At 46.7% G+C, this 15,855-nt stretch overlaps 1 protein-coding gene across 3 annotated transcripts in view; it reads right to left on the reverse strand.

Annotated features, from left to right (window-relative positions):
• Positions 1-15,855, reverse strand: part of LOC119382979 (glutamate receptor 1) — a 154,702-nt gene that overhangs the window by 73,024 nt on the left and 65,823 nt on the right. For all 3 annotated transcript variants that reach the window (XM_037650922.2, XM_037650921.2, XM_037650923.2), the window contains one exon: positions 15,472-15,618. In XM_037650922.2, coding sequence (XP_037506850.1) covers positions 15,472-15,618 — 147 coding nt within the window. The remainder of the gene's footprint in view (positions 1-15,471; positions 15,619-15,855) is intronic.

The following is a 15,855-nucleotide window of genomic DNA, read 5'->3' on the forward strand; positions in this document are numbered from 1 at the left end:
GACTGAGAAATAAGGATACACGCTCGCAAAAAGAGAAAGTAGGCTTGGGAATGAGAACTGGGGAGAGGGGGGGGGGTGTCCAAACGAACGAAGGAAAAAAAAATGGGAGAAAACTAATTACACTTAGCCGTCACCGAAATCAGCCTGGCAGCGTTTCGCTTTTTTGTCGGAGATTCTCGGTCACGTCGCTGCCAATAAGACCTGATTCGCGTGAACGTAAGCCAGAGCTGCCCGGAGACGGGTAACTCCGGAGGAGATGGAGAGAGAGAGAGGGAGATAGGATGGTGCGGGATAAGGTTGAATTATTTGCCGACTCCGCGTGCGAGTTGCGGTGGCCGGCCCTCTTTCCGGCGCTGTTCGGTGCTCTGCCGTTGCTTCTGCTGCCAACATCGACTGCAGCGGTGACGCAGAGCACTGTGCCGGCACGGGAATACCGGTCGGGCGATGTCTCGCTTTTTCATCTGGATCGCCCAACGTTGGTTTTGCCATGCAGCGATCGATACGTGTATATACGCGTTTATATATATGCCAACGTGCGCGGTACTCGCGGCGTCTTGCGGTTGTGTTTGCAGAAAGCAACGAACGACGAACATCGCGGTGCGAAGTTGTGGGGAAATATTGACAAGCAGGGGGTTCTACGAGTATTTTGCTTGTTCCTCCTTTTTTATGTTAGTTTCCTTTATTGCTGTTTCTTTTCTCTCCTCAGTGTTTCGCAAGAACCGAGTTTGAAATGAAGCTGTGCCTCGTTTTGAGCTGAATCGAATGTCGGAGAGGACCACGCTCGCTACAAAATAAAAAAAGATGTAAGATTCTGGAAGTTGCTCCTTCCAGTGCTGCTGATCTTGTTGCGCCTTCAGTCGCGGAGCTGAAGTGCACTTGAACTCATGTTTGGAGACGCAAAAGAAAAGGCTATTGTCAAGCCGATTACAACTCGTTGAACGACAAGCGCGACCAAAACGCGCTCGGCTGACTGCCCAAACAACAACAAACTACAACAAACACAATAACAGCTATGCGGTCGCTTTACATGCGAGCTATGCGGATGGATGCAAACAACTTTATTGCACACGCGAGCTATTGCAGAAGATATAAGAGGAGGGAGAGGTGGGTCAGAACGAGTAGTTGTTGACGTTAAACGGTGTCTGCCAGCTCACCAAGCAGCGCGACATCATCTTTTGCGGAGCGCTCATCGGAAAGGACAACAAGAGCAAGAGAGCGGCGATAGCTGGATGACCCGGACCACTCACTGGCGCGCTCCGCCTGGAGAGGAACGGGCCATCCGGTCCACTGGTCGCCAGACATCACTTCATCGCATCCGCATTGACATGCCCGCCGCAAGATGGCCCACTATAGCATAAAGCAGTGACGAATGGGAGGACAGAAAAGAATGACATCAACAAAACGTGGAGTATAGGCAAGAGGGGATGCGTTTGGGCAGCGGGGGGTCTCTGTCGACGACGCGTACACTGCTCGCCCCATTTAGCACCGAGCCAGTTCGTTGGTGGGCCCGGCGGACTCCCTAGAAGTCGCATGTCTTTTCCGGCCACGCTGCTTCGGTGGCCCGTATAAACGTCGGCCCGGAAAAGAGCAAGCAAACACGGACTCTTCGGCGACGACAGGCCAGTGAGCCCAACGTGGGCCGCCGCTGTTTGATGCTGCTGCCTTCTGAGGAAGAAGAAGACGATGACGACGATGATATTCATTCGAGGAAGCGAGAGGCCTCGCGAGGGGATCGCCGAAGGGGGGACGGAATCGAGAGATCGGCGGCGGCATCTTCAGAGCGCCGCTGGCTGGACATCAATAACGCGCCGCGGCTTTCTGCGAGCTCCTCTCACTGAAAGCTTGCGGGGAAAATACGCGGAGGCGGGCTCCTTCGGGGCGCATTGCCGCAGCATAATGCCGTCTCGGTTGCCCGCGAGAGGGAGAAATGCCGCCGGATGCCCCCGCAGCGCTATATAGCTCTCCTCAATGGATCCGAGTCTTCCGAGGGTTTTCAGAGGCAGCGGTGAGCCGCTGTCTTCAACGTTCGATGAATACTCGGGTCAGCTTTGTGAGAAGAGTGGCGCGTGGCGCTCTCCTGTGCTCTCGTAATGGATACGGCTCCGTACACGGCGTTCCCAAAATGATCGCTGAATAGCGATTGTGCTTCCTTTCCCGTCCTCCCTTTGTGTGGAATGTGATGAGGGGGTCGGCGACGCACGCCCGCTAGCTCTCTCCGCGGGGCGCCGTGTAAGGCTTTCGATTTCTTGGCATCTGCTTCCCGTTTGGGCCGCGATTTTGGGAGTTTAAAGAGGTTTTCACTCTGCGGGCAGTGATACTGCATTTAAAATCGACCGGGTTGAGCGATCGCTTTGTTGGCGCGCATGTACCTTGTCAATACTTTCGTCCCTCTTCTTTCTTTACAATCCCTTCATCCCTTCCCCCAGCGGAGGGTAGCAAACCAGATGCTAATATCTGGTTAATCTCCCGGCCTTCCTCTTCATCTCTCTCTCTTTATTTCGATACAACTAACAGGAGGAATTGTTGTACACATACTTGCCTATTTTATAATTTCAGTAAAACTATGGTGATGCTCATTTACTTTTCAACATCTAGTTATTTGATTCGCGTGACAAAAGGATTATTTGAAAGGATGCTTATTCACTGCGGACGTCGTGTCTACGTTTATCAATACGATGATGCACTGGAGCATCGCGACATTCATAATTGCGTTTCTGAAACAAATAACGTGGGCGACACGCATGAAGGGGCACGCGGTACGTCACGGGCGGCGGCGCTAACTATAGCACTGTACGTATTGTTTCTCGATTCACGCCGAGTGCAGTTGTCGGGGACCCCTTTAAATGGTAATTGCTAGCTCCTGCTGCACGCCGAATGAAATTAGGCCCTTGAAAGAAGGCTCCACTGGTTTGCTTTCAATGATAAAACGGGAGTGCTCACAAAAACGGAGACCCGCTTCCTAGTCGCTTACAAGAAGCTCGCGGAGCTAGAAAAAAGAAAGGAAAACTAATAAAGTGAAACAAGGCTTCCGTGCAACGCTGCCAATTCCGTACACGACAATAACGCTTTCACTAGTACGACTTCCCCAACGCTTGATTCGGTGGCGCAAATCAAAAGGCGCCACACGATCTGGAGAAACTCGCCGACAAGAGACAATCGAGACGATTGCCTCGAGAGACAAAAGTGATGACAACGGGGAGGGGAAGCCGAGTGGGCGGTGCGCGCCATGGGCGACGGCGAAAACAGCTTCATCGGAGGGGAGGCTCCGTTAGCTGTCCTCCGCTAGTTGTCACCTGCTCCTCTCATCATCTCTTTTCTTCTTTCTACTATTTTTCTTATTTTTTTTCCCTCGACCTCGTTCGGAGCACCGGTAACGGCAACTCGACGCCCCCCGCACCATCCCAGGGAAAAATGACCGAAAGAAGGTGCCGGCGATAAGGATAAGTATAGAAGCAAAGATTGTTTTTTCTCCGGGTGCTGTGACAGTGTTTGTTGCGTGGGTCGGCGAGAGGAGGTCACCGATGGGGACACGGAGCAAAGCTAATGATGACACTCCCGTCCCCATCGTTCGCTGGCACGACCCGCGGGCTTGTTAGGAGAGTCGCACCTCCTCCGCAGCCTCCGCTTAGCTGCCGCACCGAACAAACCTGGCAAGGCGATGGAGAGGTGGGCGAATCGCAACTTGAACTGTCAGGATTTGGTTCCGGCGGTTGACGCCAGTGCCGCGGACAGTCCAATAATACCCAGAAGGCGCACTGGCGTGGGCGCTACGTGCGGCAAACCAGGCGGTGCTACGCGTCAAACCACTACCACCCTCGGTGTCCGCTTCCCTCGCTGCTACAGGCGCATGCCCCTGTGTACTGCGACACGCGATTGCTACCGTCCGAAGTAAGCCGAGTGACAGAAGCACTCATTTTTTTGCTTGTCTTTCTCAAACGCCCGAGCGATACTAGGCTTTAACGTAAGCAAGTGGAGCGAGAGAAAGGAGGTGGCAATAGGGCTGTCGAGGGAGAGAGAGGGAGGAAGAGATTGCGAGCAAACCATTTTCTGTGGCAGGTAGGTAAACGCCTCGGGGCGGTGTCGAGCCCATTGAGCATGGTTTCTGAGTTCGGGGCGTCAATATTGACGCAATCGGTCTGCTTCTGCCGCCTCGGCGCGTGCCCGTTGCAGCTACCGGCTCCAACCGGCTTGTCCGCCTGCTGATCCGGGCCGCGGGCTTATTGAATGCCGTCACGTTGACTCTGACATCTCTCGGACCTGCGTTCGCGTTGATAATTTTGTTCCGTACTTTTGGTTGAATGGTTGCGTCCTGAAGGTGGGCGAAATCGCCTTCTGGCGGTTAGTCACCAAGAAAGAGAAAGGAATGGAACAACGGCATTCAGCAGAAGTTGTGATTTATTCGAGAACTGCGAGGAGCATAGAGTGCGTAAGGAACAAAGCGTGAAGGGGGATACAATCTTGTTCTCCATATTTTTGCTTGGTCTAGCACAGCGATGCTTAGTGCTCGATTGCATCACTGTGTGTTACGATGCTGTGATGAGACAGCTTAGCAGTTCGCAAAACTTGGAATGCTTAGTGCATGAGAAAGCTTTATTACGCCTCTTGAAGACATCATTTGTCTGGACCTCCCTCGCGTTGAATATTTCTGATCAAATTCAACTACTGTATTTAGTTCCATACCACTAGCACTGCTTCGGACTGGCTTATATTGGCTAAATATTGCCTAGTGTTCCATAATAATAACTAATATTAGCTAATGTCGGCTAACTATTTCCAGCCGTCAGATAGTCTTTTCGTTCAGCCTGAGTCTTAAGACTGAGTTGGTCAACCAAACTCTTTCTACACTGAAGTTCTATTTTCTAACAGATATCCTTTTGCGCATTCCTTTATCGTAGACCTTTTTTTTTTTATAAACAGCCACGGTAAGAAGTCTTTTCCAAAAACGTCCGTGGATACGTTAGTGAGTCAAGTTTAAACGCAGTCTGTGGTATTTACGCGAAATCGCTACTCAATACAGAGGCTGTACCCTTTTCTCAAAAGGAAACGTTATTGATGGTACGCCATCTCTGATGTCAACTTTCGTGGGACGTCGTGAGCTCGGCATCTAAAAAGGGCGGCATCGTTCGGAAAAAGAAAAAAGAAAGTCTCGGGTTTTCCTTTCGCTTTCGATATCAAAATACCACCGTCCATGCCAAGTAACAAGCATCAAACATGTCGGGTGACGTAACACAGAGCTCGCGGCGATATGATATGGACGTTAGATGCTTTTTTATTGGTACTTTCGCTAGATGTATTTCCTTAAGGCCAATTATTTCTCTTTCTTGTTGTCGTTTTTGTTGCTTAGAGAATTCCGAGCAAGACGTAGGCGAGAAGGGGCGCCGATGATGGATGTGGCGCAAATTTTAAATGGCCGCGACGAAGTAACGGAAACATAAAAGAACGGGCACACAAAATGACCGCCGGAAATGAATTCTAAACGCAAGCCCATAAATCCGCGTCCTCAGAATGGCACAAGGCAAGCCCCGAAGCCGCACCACAGCCGTCTTCGAAACAACAACATAAAAAAAAATGTTCGAGCCAAGCGAGCCGCAGGCACTAGCATTATGGTGGCTCCAAAGGCCAGACGTCTTGCAGCAAGAACCGCTTTCAATATTTTTTGTTTACTCGAGCTTGTTCTTTCAACTGCTCGTGCGTGGTGCGGCCTCGCAGAGATTTTGAGGAGTTTTGTTTAACATCCCCCAAGTCGCGCTGACCATTACTCATCGTGATCTCTGGTGCCGCAGTAGGCCGTCGGCGGACCGAGCATAGAACGTTTACACAGATAAAGCGAACGTCGAACGCTAGGCTTTAATTCACAACGCACTGCCTCCATGTTCTTTATTCTTTTTTATTAACATCATTTCTTTGCTCGTCTCTCGCGTAAATCTCAACTACTGAACAGATATCTTATCATTAGCCCTTCGAAGTTCGAACGCTTCAGGAAATTGAAAGAGCGTCTCTTAAAACTGAGGCTTACCAAAGTAAAGTATGTTATCTGGGAGCTTTATCGGTGGTATTGCGAAACACACGGTCGAATGAGGAGAAATGTAGCTGCGCTATGAAATATGGATGTTGGGAAATAGAAATATGGGCTATTTCAAACCTCCCTCTTCAGAAAAAGAGAATCGACTGAAACGTTGCAGTGACATTCATACCGGAAAAAAATTGTCCACTGACCACGTTCGAAGGACAGTGAAGGCAAGGACGCTATGTTGTACCAACATGAAGAATTGGTTTAATAACGCGTGTCGCAGCGTTGGTTACCGAGTTTGTCGTGACAAAGCGATTTGTCAACCTCTGGCCGGTCGACCCCAGATCACTAACGTGCCTCAGATAGCATTTTCATCGTTTAGTACACTTCCTGAACATTTCGAACGTTCAGAATGGCTCCATAGCCCAGTTCTGCAGTTACAGCCATCCATTTATGTAGAGACTCGGAACATTGGCGCTAGAGCACCCAATTTTCTGTGTTTATATATGACCAAATCTTAAGTATATGCTGTTCGTCCGGGCCCTTCAGAGAATATCTATCATCCGCCATTTTTTTCAGCCTTGTGCTACGAACGAATTGTGATTTCACAATGATACTGACGGCCGGCGGGATCAAACGTGGTTGTGAAAAATGAGACTGAGACTATAGACCTAATGTTTCCGCGGGGGCTTTTCTTCGGGGCTTCTACATACAAGTCATCTCCCTAAAGCAGTGACTTCAGGCTGGTTTTTTTTTTTTTTTGTTTGGACATTGCTGACATAGTGTCGTGCTGGATATTGGCATGCGCGCGCTTACTTTATTTTTGAGGTGATTTAGCTTCGCCCACAAAAACTGTCGCCACCACTTCATCGCAGGTCGCTCCTCAATGTTTAGAAACTTCGCGACTGTTTCAGACTTCTGTTGAGATTGCGCGCAGACCACGAGTAATGGAGGTTATTATAGATATAACGCGAGCACCAGCGATAACGCTTGAAGGTGTGATAAGGCACGTGTAAAAGCCGACGCATTTCCCGGACGAGCACAGTAGTCGATGCCCGACGTCCGTGCTCGTCGTTATCAATGTACAGCGAGTGATGCTTGTACTTTGAGTTGTTCTTTTACTGGGCACAAGTTCACCCAATAAAGTGTTTCATCTTTACCGACTGCATCCGGCTTTCTTCACCGTCATAACCACGTGACAATATGTATATCTTCCGACAAGATAAACCGATATGTAGCGTGGAGGTTGAATCTAGATATTTAATCCCACGTCCAGCCACTCTCTCTGGATTGACTTGACTCTATAAGTACTCGAAAGGACGACAACGAACGGAAGTTTCACAATGCAAACTTCGTCCCGTCAGCCCTAGTAGATTACTCAGCAGCCGCCACCAGATGGCAACTGTGTGTTAATGGCGAAACGCTGTTCAAACAAGTCTCTGCTATAAGCTGCCTCTCGGCTAACGGGAATCAGTAGGGGCGCGGGAAAGCTCAGGTTCCTTGATGACCGTGGCCTCCCTCTAAGTTTGAGTTGAGAGTCGGGAGCGCTGCTCTAATAGCTTTCCATAATGAATGCTTTCAGCAGTCCTGCCTCGCCACTACGTCGCCAAAATGGACTTCCTCGGCTTAGCGACTTCGACGACTTTCGCTCGCGCTCTAGCGGACGTATCCACAAGTTATTCCTGGGGCTAGTTTGAAGTTTTACGCGCAGGATTAAGCTTTGACACGTCGGGCAATGGCAGACCGAAGCAATCTATGCTTATGGGTGCTGCCTCCTACACTCTAAGGCAAAAGGGTGTTAAAAGGGTGTGTGGTTCGTCCTTTTGGGGACTAATGGGGCTGCCACAACCATTAATCCCTTTAAGGACTAACGGCACCGGGTCTAACAGTTAGTCCCCACAATAGACTAACATTTAGTCCTCACAATTACACCTTACCGGGCAACTGTTAGTCCCCACAGATCACCTCAATGGACTAACATTTGGTCCTCACATTTACACCTTACCGGGCAACCGTTAGTCCTCGCAGTTGCACCTCGCAAGGACCAACGGTCGGTCCACTCAAACGCTCCATTCGGATGAACTTTTTATCCCAGGGATGATTTTCTACAGTTACTCTCCGCAAGACTTAATACTTTTTTCGCGTGTTTCTTTCCGCGGTGACCAACAAATGCCGCGGAAAAGAACACGCAAAAGAATATTTAGTCATGCGTATGTCACTGCTTTCGCATTCAATGCGACAACGAAAGACAAAAGTGAGACAATGAAACGTTTTATTTTTTCTATACATATGTAGTTTCTGCTTTCTTCCATAGAATTCCTTACAAAATGTCCAATACATGTTCAGCCGCGTTGTCATATCTCGTACAGTCCTTTCTGTGAAGCTGCTCCAACGGAAGCGATAGATGGCAGGCGTTGTACGCGCCAGGGCACACAGCATTCTGCTCGTCGTGGGCAACGGCTGCATCCTGCAAAACACAAAAATATTGCAAATATTTAGTCACGTGACAGCGAGGGTGAAGACGCACGAACTGTGCAAATACGTGTAATGTGAACAAAAACACGTCTAAAACATGGCACGCAAATAATTTCACCCCTGCGAAGCACAAGAATATTGCAAATATTCTGCGACACGTCACAGAAGGGATGAAAACGCACGTACATGACAAATATGTGCAAGGTGAAATCAGAATCAGAAATCGTTTTATCTAGTTATCGAATCAATTACAAAATTTGTGTATACAGAAGCAGGTCCCATAGTCAGAGACTGAATCGGGACCTCCTACAGTAGTGAATATAGAAACAATTAATTGGTGCAGCAAACAGTAGTGCAGAAAACAGGTAATAAAATACATCGCAGGTAAAAAAGAAAAAAGGAGTTCTACTGAAGAAAATCATTAGCAGAAAGTAGCAACAAAAACTGAAATTAGACAACATAAAAAATAGAGGTAATTCAACTCTCCTAAACAGTTTTCAGATAATTACCATGGTAAAAAATGTTAAAAAACAAAACTACGAAAAAGAAAACTAAATACAGACATCTGATATCAGCAATGTAGGATGATGATGCGATGCTGCGTTAACATTAGGTTGTGAGAAGGCACGAAAGGGAGCGGGAGTAATAGAAGTGACCAAAACTATCCAGATTATGGAATGGATGAGAGGAAAGTTTTCATATCTTTTTTGAATATGCCGATTGATTCCGAGGTTTTTATTCCTGAAGGTATAGTATTACAGAAATAGATTCTAGTGAAGTGGGCTGTTTGTCTGCCATAGTTAGTATTAACTAAGGTACGATAAAATTGTGATTTTGTGCAAACCTTGTCAAGTTTGTATTCTCTAGACTTGATGGAGGGATTATAAACAAAGGAAGCTGATTTATTATTTGCTTGAAAAATAGTATTCCTAGATTATATTTGAAAGTGTTCTCGATTGTTAGGATGTTGTTGGCATGCAGGAGTGCTTTAGCATCACTGCGATAATGACTGTGGGTAAGTATTCTAATAGAGTGATTTTGCATAGTTTGAAGGGAGACGAGATGACTGCTGAAGGTATTGCCCCAAGATGTGATACAGTAATTAATATGAGAATGAATAAAAGCGTAGTACAATGAAAGTAATGTGGGTTTGGAAAATATATCGCGGGATTTAATTAGAATACGTATGCCGTAAGCCATTTTTTTTTCGCAGGTATGCAACGTACGAATGAAATTTCAAATGACGGTCCAATTTAATTCCCAAGAACGTCGCCTCATCGTCTGCTTCAATTGCGAATTGATTTAGAAATATTGGCGGAATATAATTATGTTAACGTTGGTGAGAGTGGAAAACAACGAATTTCGTTTTAGTGGGATTTATTTGTAATTTATTATGGATACACCAAGCAGCCAAGCCTGAAAGGTCATCATTTAGCTTCTGTGTCAGAGATTGGAGGCATTTATCAGTGTTAACAATTGTTGTGTCGTCTGCATACAGTAAGCATTCTGAACTGGTAAGGCAAGATGGCAAATCATTTATGTAAATAATGAAAAGAAGTGGGCCGAGAATAGAACCTTGAGGTGCTCCTATATTTGTTACTTTAGGTATAAATTTATGACCTAACAGACTGACAACTTGGCTTCTATTGAGTAGGTAGTTTTTTATTAATAATAGTGCAGGACCAGTTACGCCTATTGCTTGAAGCTGCATAAAAAGAATGTGGTGGTTGATAGTGTCGAATGCTTAATAAAAACACACGTCTAAAATATGGCATGTAAATAATTTCACCGTGATGTCATACGTCATCACAGACGCATTTCAAGCCACACAGCGCAACAAACACTTCAAGTGCGGCGGCCGCAGCCATCACGCCGAGGCGCCGCCAACCACCGTGCCCCAACGAGCCGGCGAGTTTTTTGCGAGCGGCGTCGTACAACTCGAGCAAGCCCGTCAGCCGCAACGCGAAGCCGACACCACGAAAGGCGCCAGGCTGCTAGCGAGCGAGCGAAGGGGACGCCGACGATAACGGCGTCCAATTTCCACGAAATTCTTCGAGCGCGCACTAGTAATGTGCAGCGAGCGAAAGCGGGGTCGACGCCTCGAACGGCGGCGGACTGCTTACGAGCGAGCGTCGAGGAAGCCGAAGGTCACGGCGACCAATTTCCGCAGAGTTCCGAATCGCAGCTAATGTCGGCTAGCTGAAGCACCCGCCAACCCATGCCGGTGCATTTCAAGCGCGCGGCATACAATCGAGCTCGTTGCTACCGCACAGCGTTTCGGACGAGTCGCAAAACAGCGGCGAGGCCTCTGCCTAATATTGCTAATATCGCGAGCTTGCAGCTCATCACCACGGTGAATCATCGGTGAGCGAACATCCGGCCAGGCGACGACAACGGCGGCCAATATCCAGGCGGTCACAAAGCACAGGCGAGCCACGCCCAAGCCGGCCCTCGCGGTACATTTCGTGCGCGCGATATACAACACGATCGAGTCCGTTACCGATAATCGCGATCAGTTTCGCGCACGCGATCAGTTTACTGCATCGCACGCGATAGGTACGGCAGAATAAAAAGCGATCACTTACTTGTGAAAGAATCCAGCGCCGATTTGTGCCCCGAGTCAGATTGAAGTCCGATAGGCCTACAGTCTTCTCGGCCGCCATTCCTAGCCGGTGGCGACGCAGTGCCGTGACTGCGCCGGAGGTATACAGCGCGGCGTCGCGACGTGTCGAGAGCAGCTCCAGACTTCGTGGGTGTGGCGAAACGTAAAAGCAGCACGACACGCTCATCCACGCATACGTCTGTATCAAAGGCAGCGAGCCGTAGGTCCTAGATCGGCGAACTCCGAGCACTCCGAGCGCGACTTAACCGGCAACACGCCAGCTCAAACACAAGATGGGAGACTGACCCGAGCGAGGAGGACGATTAGCTCCCTTGACAACGGTTTGCACACGGAACGTATCCATGCACACGGCCTGCATCTCCCGCGCCGTTCATCCCTTTGCAGACTAACTGAATTGCACACGGCACGCATCCCTCTCCGCTTGCTCCTACGACGGTCTAACCGTTCATCTGCGGGCCTATTGGGCTCCGTTACTCCTCGTTCGGGGTAATTTTGCCTTAGAGTGTAAAGTACCTCTGCGAAGGGAACTATTTAACTGCTACGTGCCCCTCCATATGTCATAGCCTTTCTTGTTGCGTGAAATTAGGGCACAAGTGTTTAAATGTTTCTTACATTTGTAATGAGGAGGGCAAAATCTAATTATGTGCCTTTAGATACATACACTGCCCTTATCTGTACTGCGTTATCAGACCTTCGTGCGTCCTCGGATAAAAATATCACCGTCTTCATTGTAGCTGTTTTTTTTTGTATTTTTTTTCATATAGCGACTACCATGGCGGTACCTGTACCGTCAACGCAGAAAATGTGCGAATATACGGTGTACTACTTAACGACGGCACGTTAGTTTGCGCACACTCTTGTGTGCGTGTTTGTGTGCATAACATTCTACGTATCAAGCTTAATGCGTGAGAATTATACGTTTGTGTTACGTGTATATGTGTCCGTCTCCATTTTTTAATTCTCATAAAGTCACGTTCTGCAGCCTAGGAAGAACGCCTTGAATCCTTGATGTTGTTATACATGGTAATTTCGTCTTCTTGGAGCTTAGTGTGTGTCGCTGAGTTATGTAATACACTGAGCGTCCTTGCATTTACATCTGCAGCGAAATGAGGTTGCAAAGACTAGCGTGAGCATTTGCTGTCAAGTAATTTAAAGCTTAGCAATCTTAGTAATTGACCGCGTGTGTCTTCATTTTCTTTATTCATTAGCTCGAACACATACTTTTTAATAACATATGGATCGTGGGCTGCAATTCGTCCTGTTCTGGTGGAATCATTGAAGAGGCGGACAACAAAAATCAATGTGCACGTGTCTGCACAGAATTAAGTTTACTAATTAAATTTCTTATTTATGCTCATTAGGTTGAATAATTGGTCCAATCGCAAAATTGATGTAAACAATTATAGCGAAGTCACGTCAATTAATACATTAGTGATTCAGTGAATTCGTTCAATGAATTTTCTGCATTGACAAAGCAAGAGACCCATAAGTTAGAGAAGGAGGTTTATTTTCTCATACAGGCAATATACGCTTTTCATGAGTGCACCTAAAAATGGGATACAATCCTAACTATCATGATTAAATTGAAATATACATATATAGAACAGTGTTTTGACCACGCTTCACGTTTAGCGTGTTAGTCGGGCAAGCGCTTAAGCTAAGCCCAAGTGCGGCTGATGCAATAGCATTAGGTGCGTAAAAGAAAAGAACACTTCTTGATTTTCACGTCAGCAAGAAAAGAAAAATATAAGCGTAACCCCATAAACCCACGACGATACCATAGTAAATTGTCTTGAATCATTACTCCAGCTACAACTGCCATCCAAGATTTCTCGACGTGACGCTACAATGCTGTGCCGGTTGTGGATCGGTGTAGCGTTTACTAACTCATTCAGCCATCGCATTGGCATGGCAGATTCATCCATGTGCGAAAGCTGCAATTGTATAGAGACTATTGATCATCTCTTGTGCCACTGTGCCCAATTTGATGAAGATCGCCGGACTCTCCAGTGTGCCTTGAAGAGACTGGATGACCGGCCCTTTAATGAAGCAAAGATCTTAGGAGCCTGGTCGCGCAGCATATCAGCTCGGAAAGCCACACGAGCCCCCCGGCGGTACTTGAAAAGAGCCTTATTGAGCGACCGCCTGTGAAACTCGGCACAGTGTGTGTGATGTGACATGTGTCTATCCTTTTCTCTCTCTTTACTCCTGTATTCCCCCTCCCAATGTGTAGGGTAGCAAACTGGACGCATTGTCTAGTTAACCTCCCTGCCTTTCCTACATTCCTTCTCTCTCTCTTTATGTCTGCATAAGGAAACACGTTCATTGTTCATTGTTCGTTGGCGTTGTGGGCATCTTTCCGCTAGCAACAGATACGCGTGCTCGTGAGAGGCTTTATTTTCTCTCGTCTTGATGCGCCATAAACGGAGGAGAATAAAGAAATTGACACAAAGCAAGGTTGCCATCGCTAGGCATAAATCTTAAGCTAAGCGCGTAGAAACTGCCTTCTTGCTTCTGAATATTATTATAATTATGATCGCTCCTCCTTGCGTCGGTAATAAAGACGCGTGGAAGGGTAAAAAATGCCGACGTTCTCGTTTTATTCTCGGTGACCGTAAAAGAAGTTCTTAGGTTTTTACAGCCTAAGCCTGGACGAGGCCTATACTTTGACGGTCGCATCCATTTTATGTGTCGGTTAGTTTTACAGCCCGAATAGCGGCGGCCTGTTTTAAGGAAGCGAAGGCGGTAAAATTTCGAACGCCTGCAGTGCCCGCCTTACGATGCCATTGAGCTTGTTGATTTAAACGCTTGGACGTGGCCTCTCGTCTTGATCATCCTAAGGAAACATTTATAAAAAAAAATTAGACAGGGAGAAACGTTGTGTTTTCCGGACCACGAAAGATAAAAACATGTAAAATAAAATAGACGTCGTTTAGTTGAAAATATCACGCAAAGCAGCTGTAGCGTCAGTCATCTTAGGCAGAGGTATTTAATATAATTTTATTTATTTCAAATGTTTAAATCAATTCAAAGTAACCGTTTAAATAACACCACAGCTGGTTCACTACTTTCATGGTGACGGGACTAGAATATCAGATGCATTCGTGGAAGAAACTAAGACGCGCAAACAGAGACACAAGCGAAAAAAACTGGTCATCACAAACGCCAATAGCCGATATATAAGTGTGCAGCAGGAAACACTATAGCTTTCTATTATTTCTTTTTGCTTGGAAACTGAAATATGGAGCCACGATTTCGTTCGTTTTAAGTTCATTCGTTGTTTTAACTACGCATCGAATATAGGCTATAATTACTGGAGACTATAACAAAAATAAGTTGTCTGAGAGCACACAAACTGTTTCCTCAGATGAAACGTACTGCTTTCTTTTCTTTGTCTTTTTTCTATGAAAAACCCGCATCTAATATGGCAGGTATAAAAACACAGTAATGTTTTTCTTTTTGAATTTTTAAAATATAAGCAATTGAACTCATTGTTTAGCTTCACGTTAAACTCAACTCGACACTCTGAATATAAAGACACTCCATTTACATGATACATATCGTGTACACTTGCTCAAGGCAACGTGGCAGCATCTATACAGTTGAAAAAGTGGCTGTTAGGGACGTAACTATTATTTCGGCAGACTCCATAACAACCTCGTTATTCTTGGTCGGCGGCTGAACATGACTTGTGGGCAACATCAGTAAAATAAAGCGCAGAATGTGGTGTCAAAACTTGTACAGGCTGCTTCCTGGAAAAACCTCGACAGTCTCAGCCGCCTTATCTGGGGCAGAAAAAGACGCATTCTAAAGCAACCACAAAATAAGGCTGTTTTATAAACTTAGCGTCGTTTTATTAAACTAAATGAGGAGAACGTTCATGAGTGATTAAGAAAGAAGAGAAATAGAGTTAAAACACAATATAGCATAACATATGGTAAAATTACAATTATTTCAGTGATGATAAAATGCACATAGGCGTCTCCCTGCATTGATTTTTGATTGAACAACGTGCTGATCGATTACGGGGCCAGTATACTAACAATGGACACGCAAACACTTTTTGTAGGGGAAAATTTCAGCATAAGCGCACCTCCGGATTTTCGATAAAACTTGGCATTCATCCGTACACATTCTGACGGTGGACATGTCAATTTCGAAGATAGCTAACCTAAGGCAAAAAGTATTTACGAAGGCCCAACTTCGTGAATTTGACCCCAGATTTTTTGGCATTGCTATCTCGCGGAGCGTAAAGAGATACGAGAGAGAGAGGAATGAAGGGAGAGAATAGGGGAGGGAGACTAAAAGGCAGAAAGAGGGAAATAGATATTGATTTTAGCAGACTGCATTTAAACGTGCTCACCTTCTCGGGTCATGTTGAAGGGGTCGTCATTCAGAACCACGCCCGTGGAGGAGTTGACCTTGAACCTCGAGTCACCCCTGTTGTGTTCGTACATGGTGTACTCGTAGGCCGTCTGCTGCTCCCGCAAGTAGGGCGTAAAGATTGCGCCTGCGTGCAGAGAAAATAAAGACAGAAGAAAGGGGGGACAACGTTTGCCGCGTCTCGCGGCACCTAAAGGAAAAAGCATCGCTAAGCTTGACCACCTAAAGTCTTTTGATAAGAGAGTAACAGGGGCCGCTGAACTGTCGAGAAGGGTTTCACAGTGTTTTGTTCTGTGATTTCTAATCGCCAAGTTTTGCTTCTCAGCGTGAATAACTGATTCCCTCTTTGAGCATTCTCATTATA

Source organism: Rhipicephalus sanguineus, chromosome 2 (assembly GCF_013339695.2).
Source record: "Rhipicephalus sanguineus isolate Rsan-2018 chromosome 2, BIME_Rsan_1.4, whole genome shotgun sequence".
Classification (NCBI taxonomy): Eukaryota; Metazoa; Arthropoda; class Arachnida; order Ixodida; family Ixodidae; genus Rhipicephalus; species Rhipicephalus sanguineus.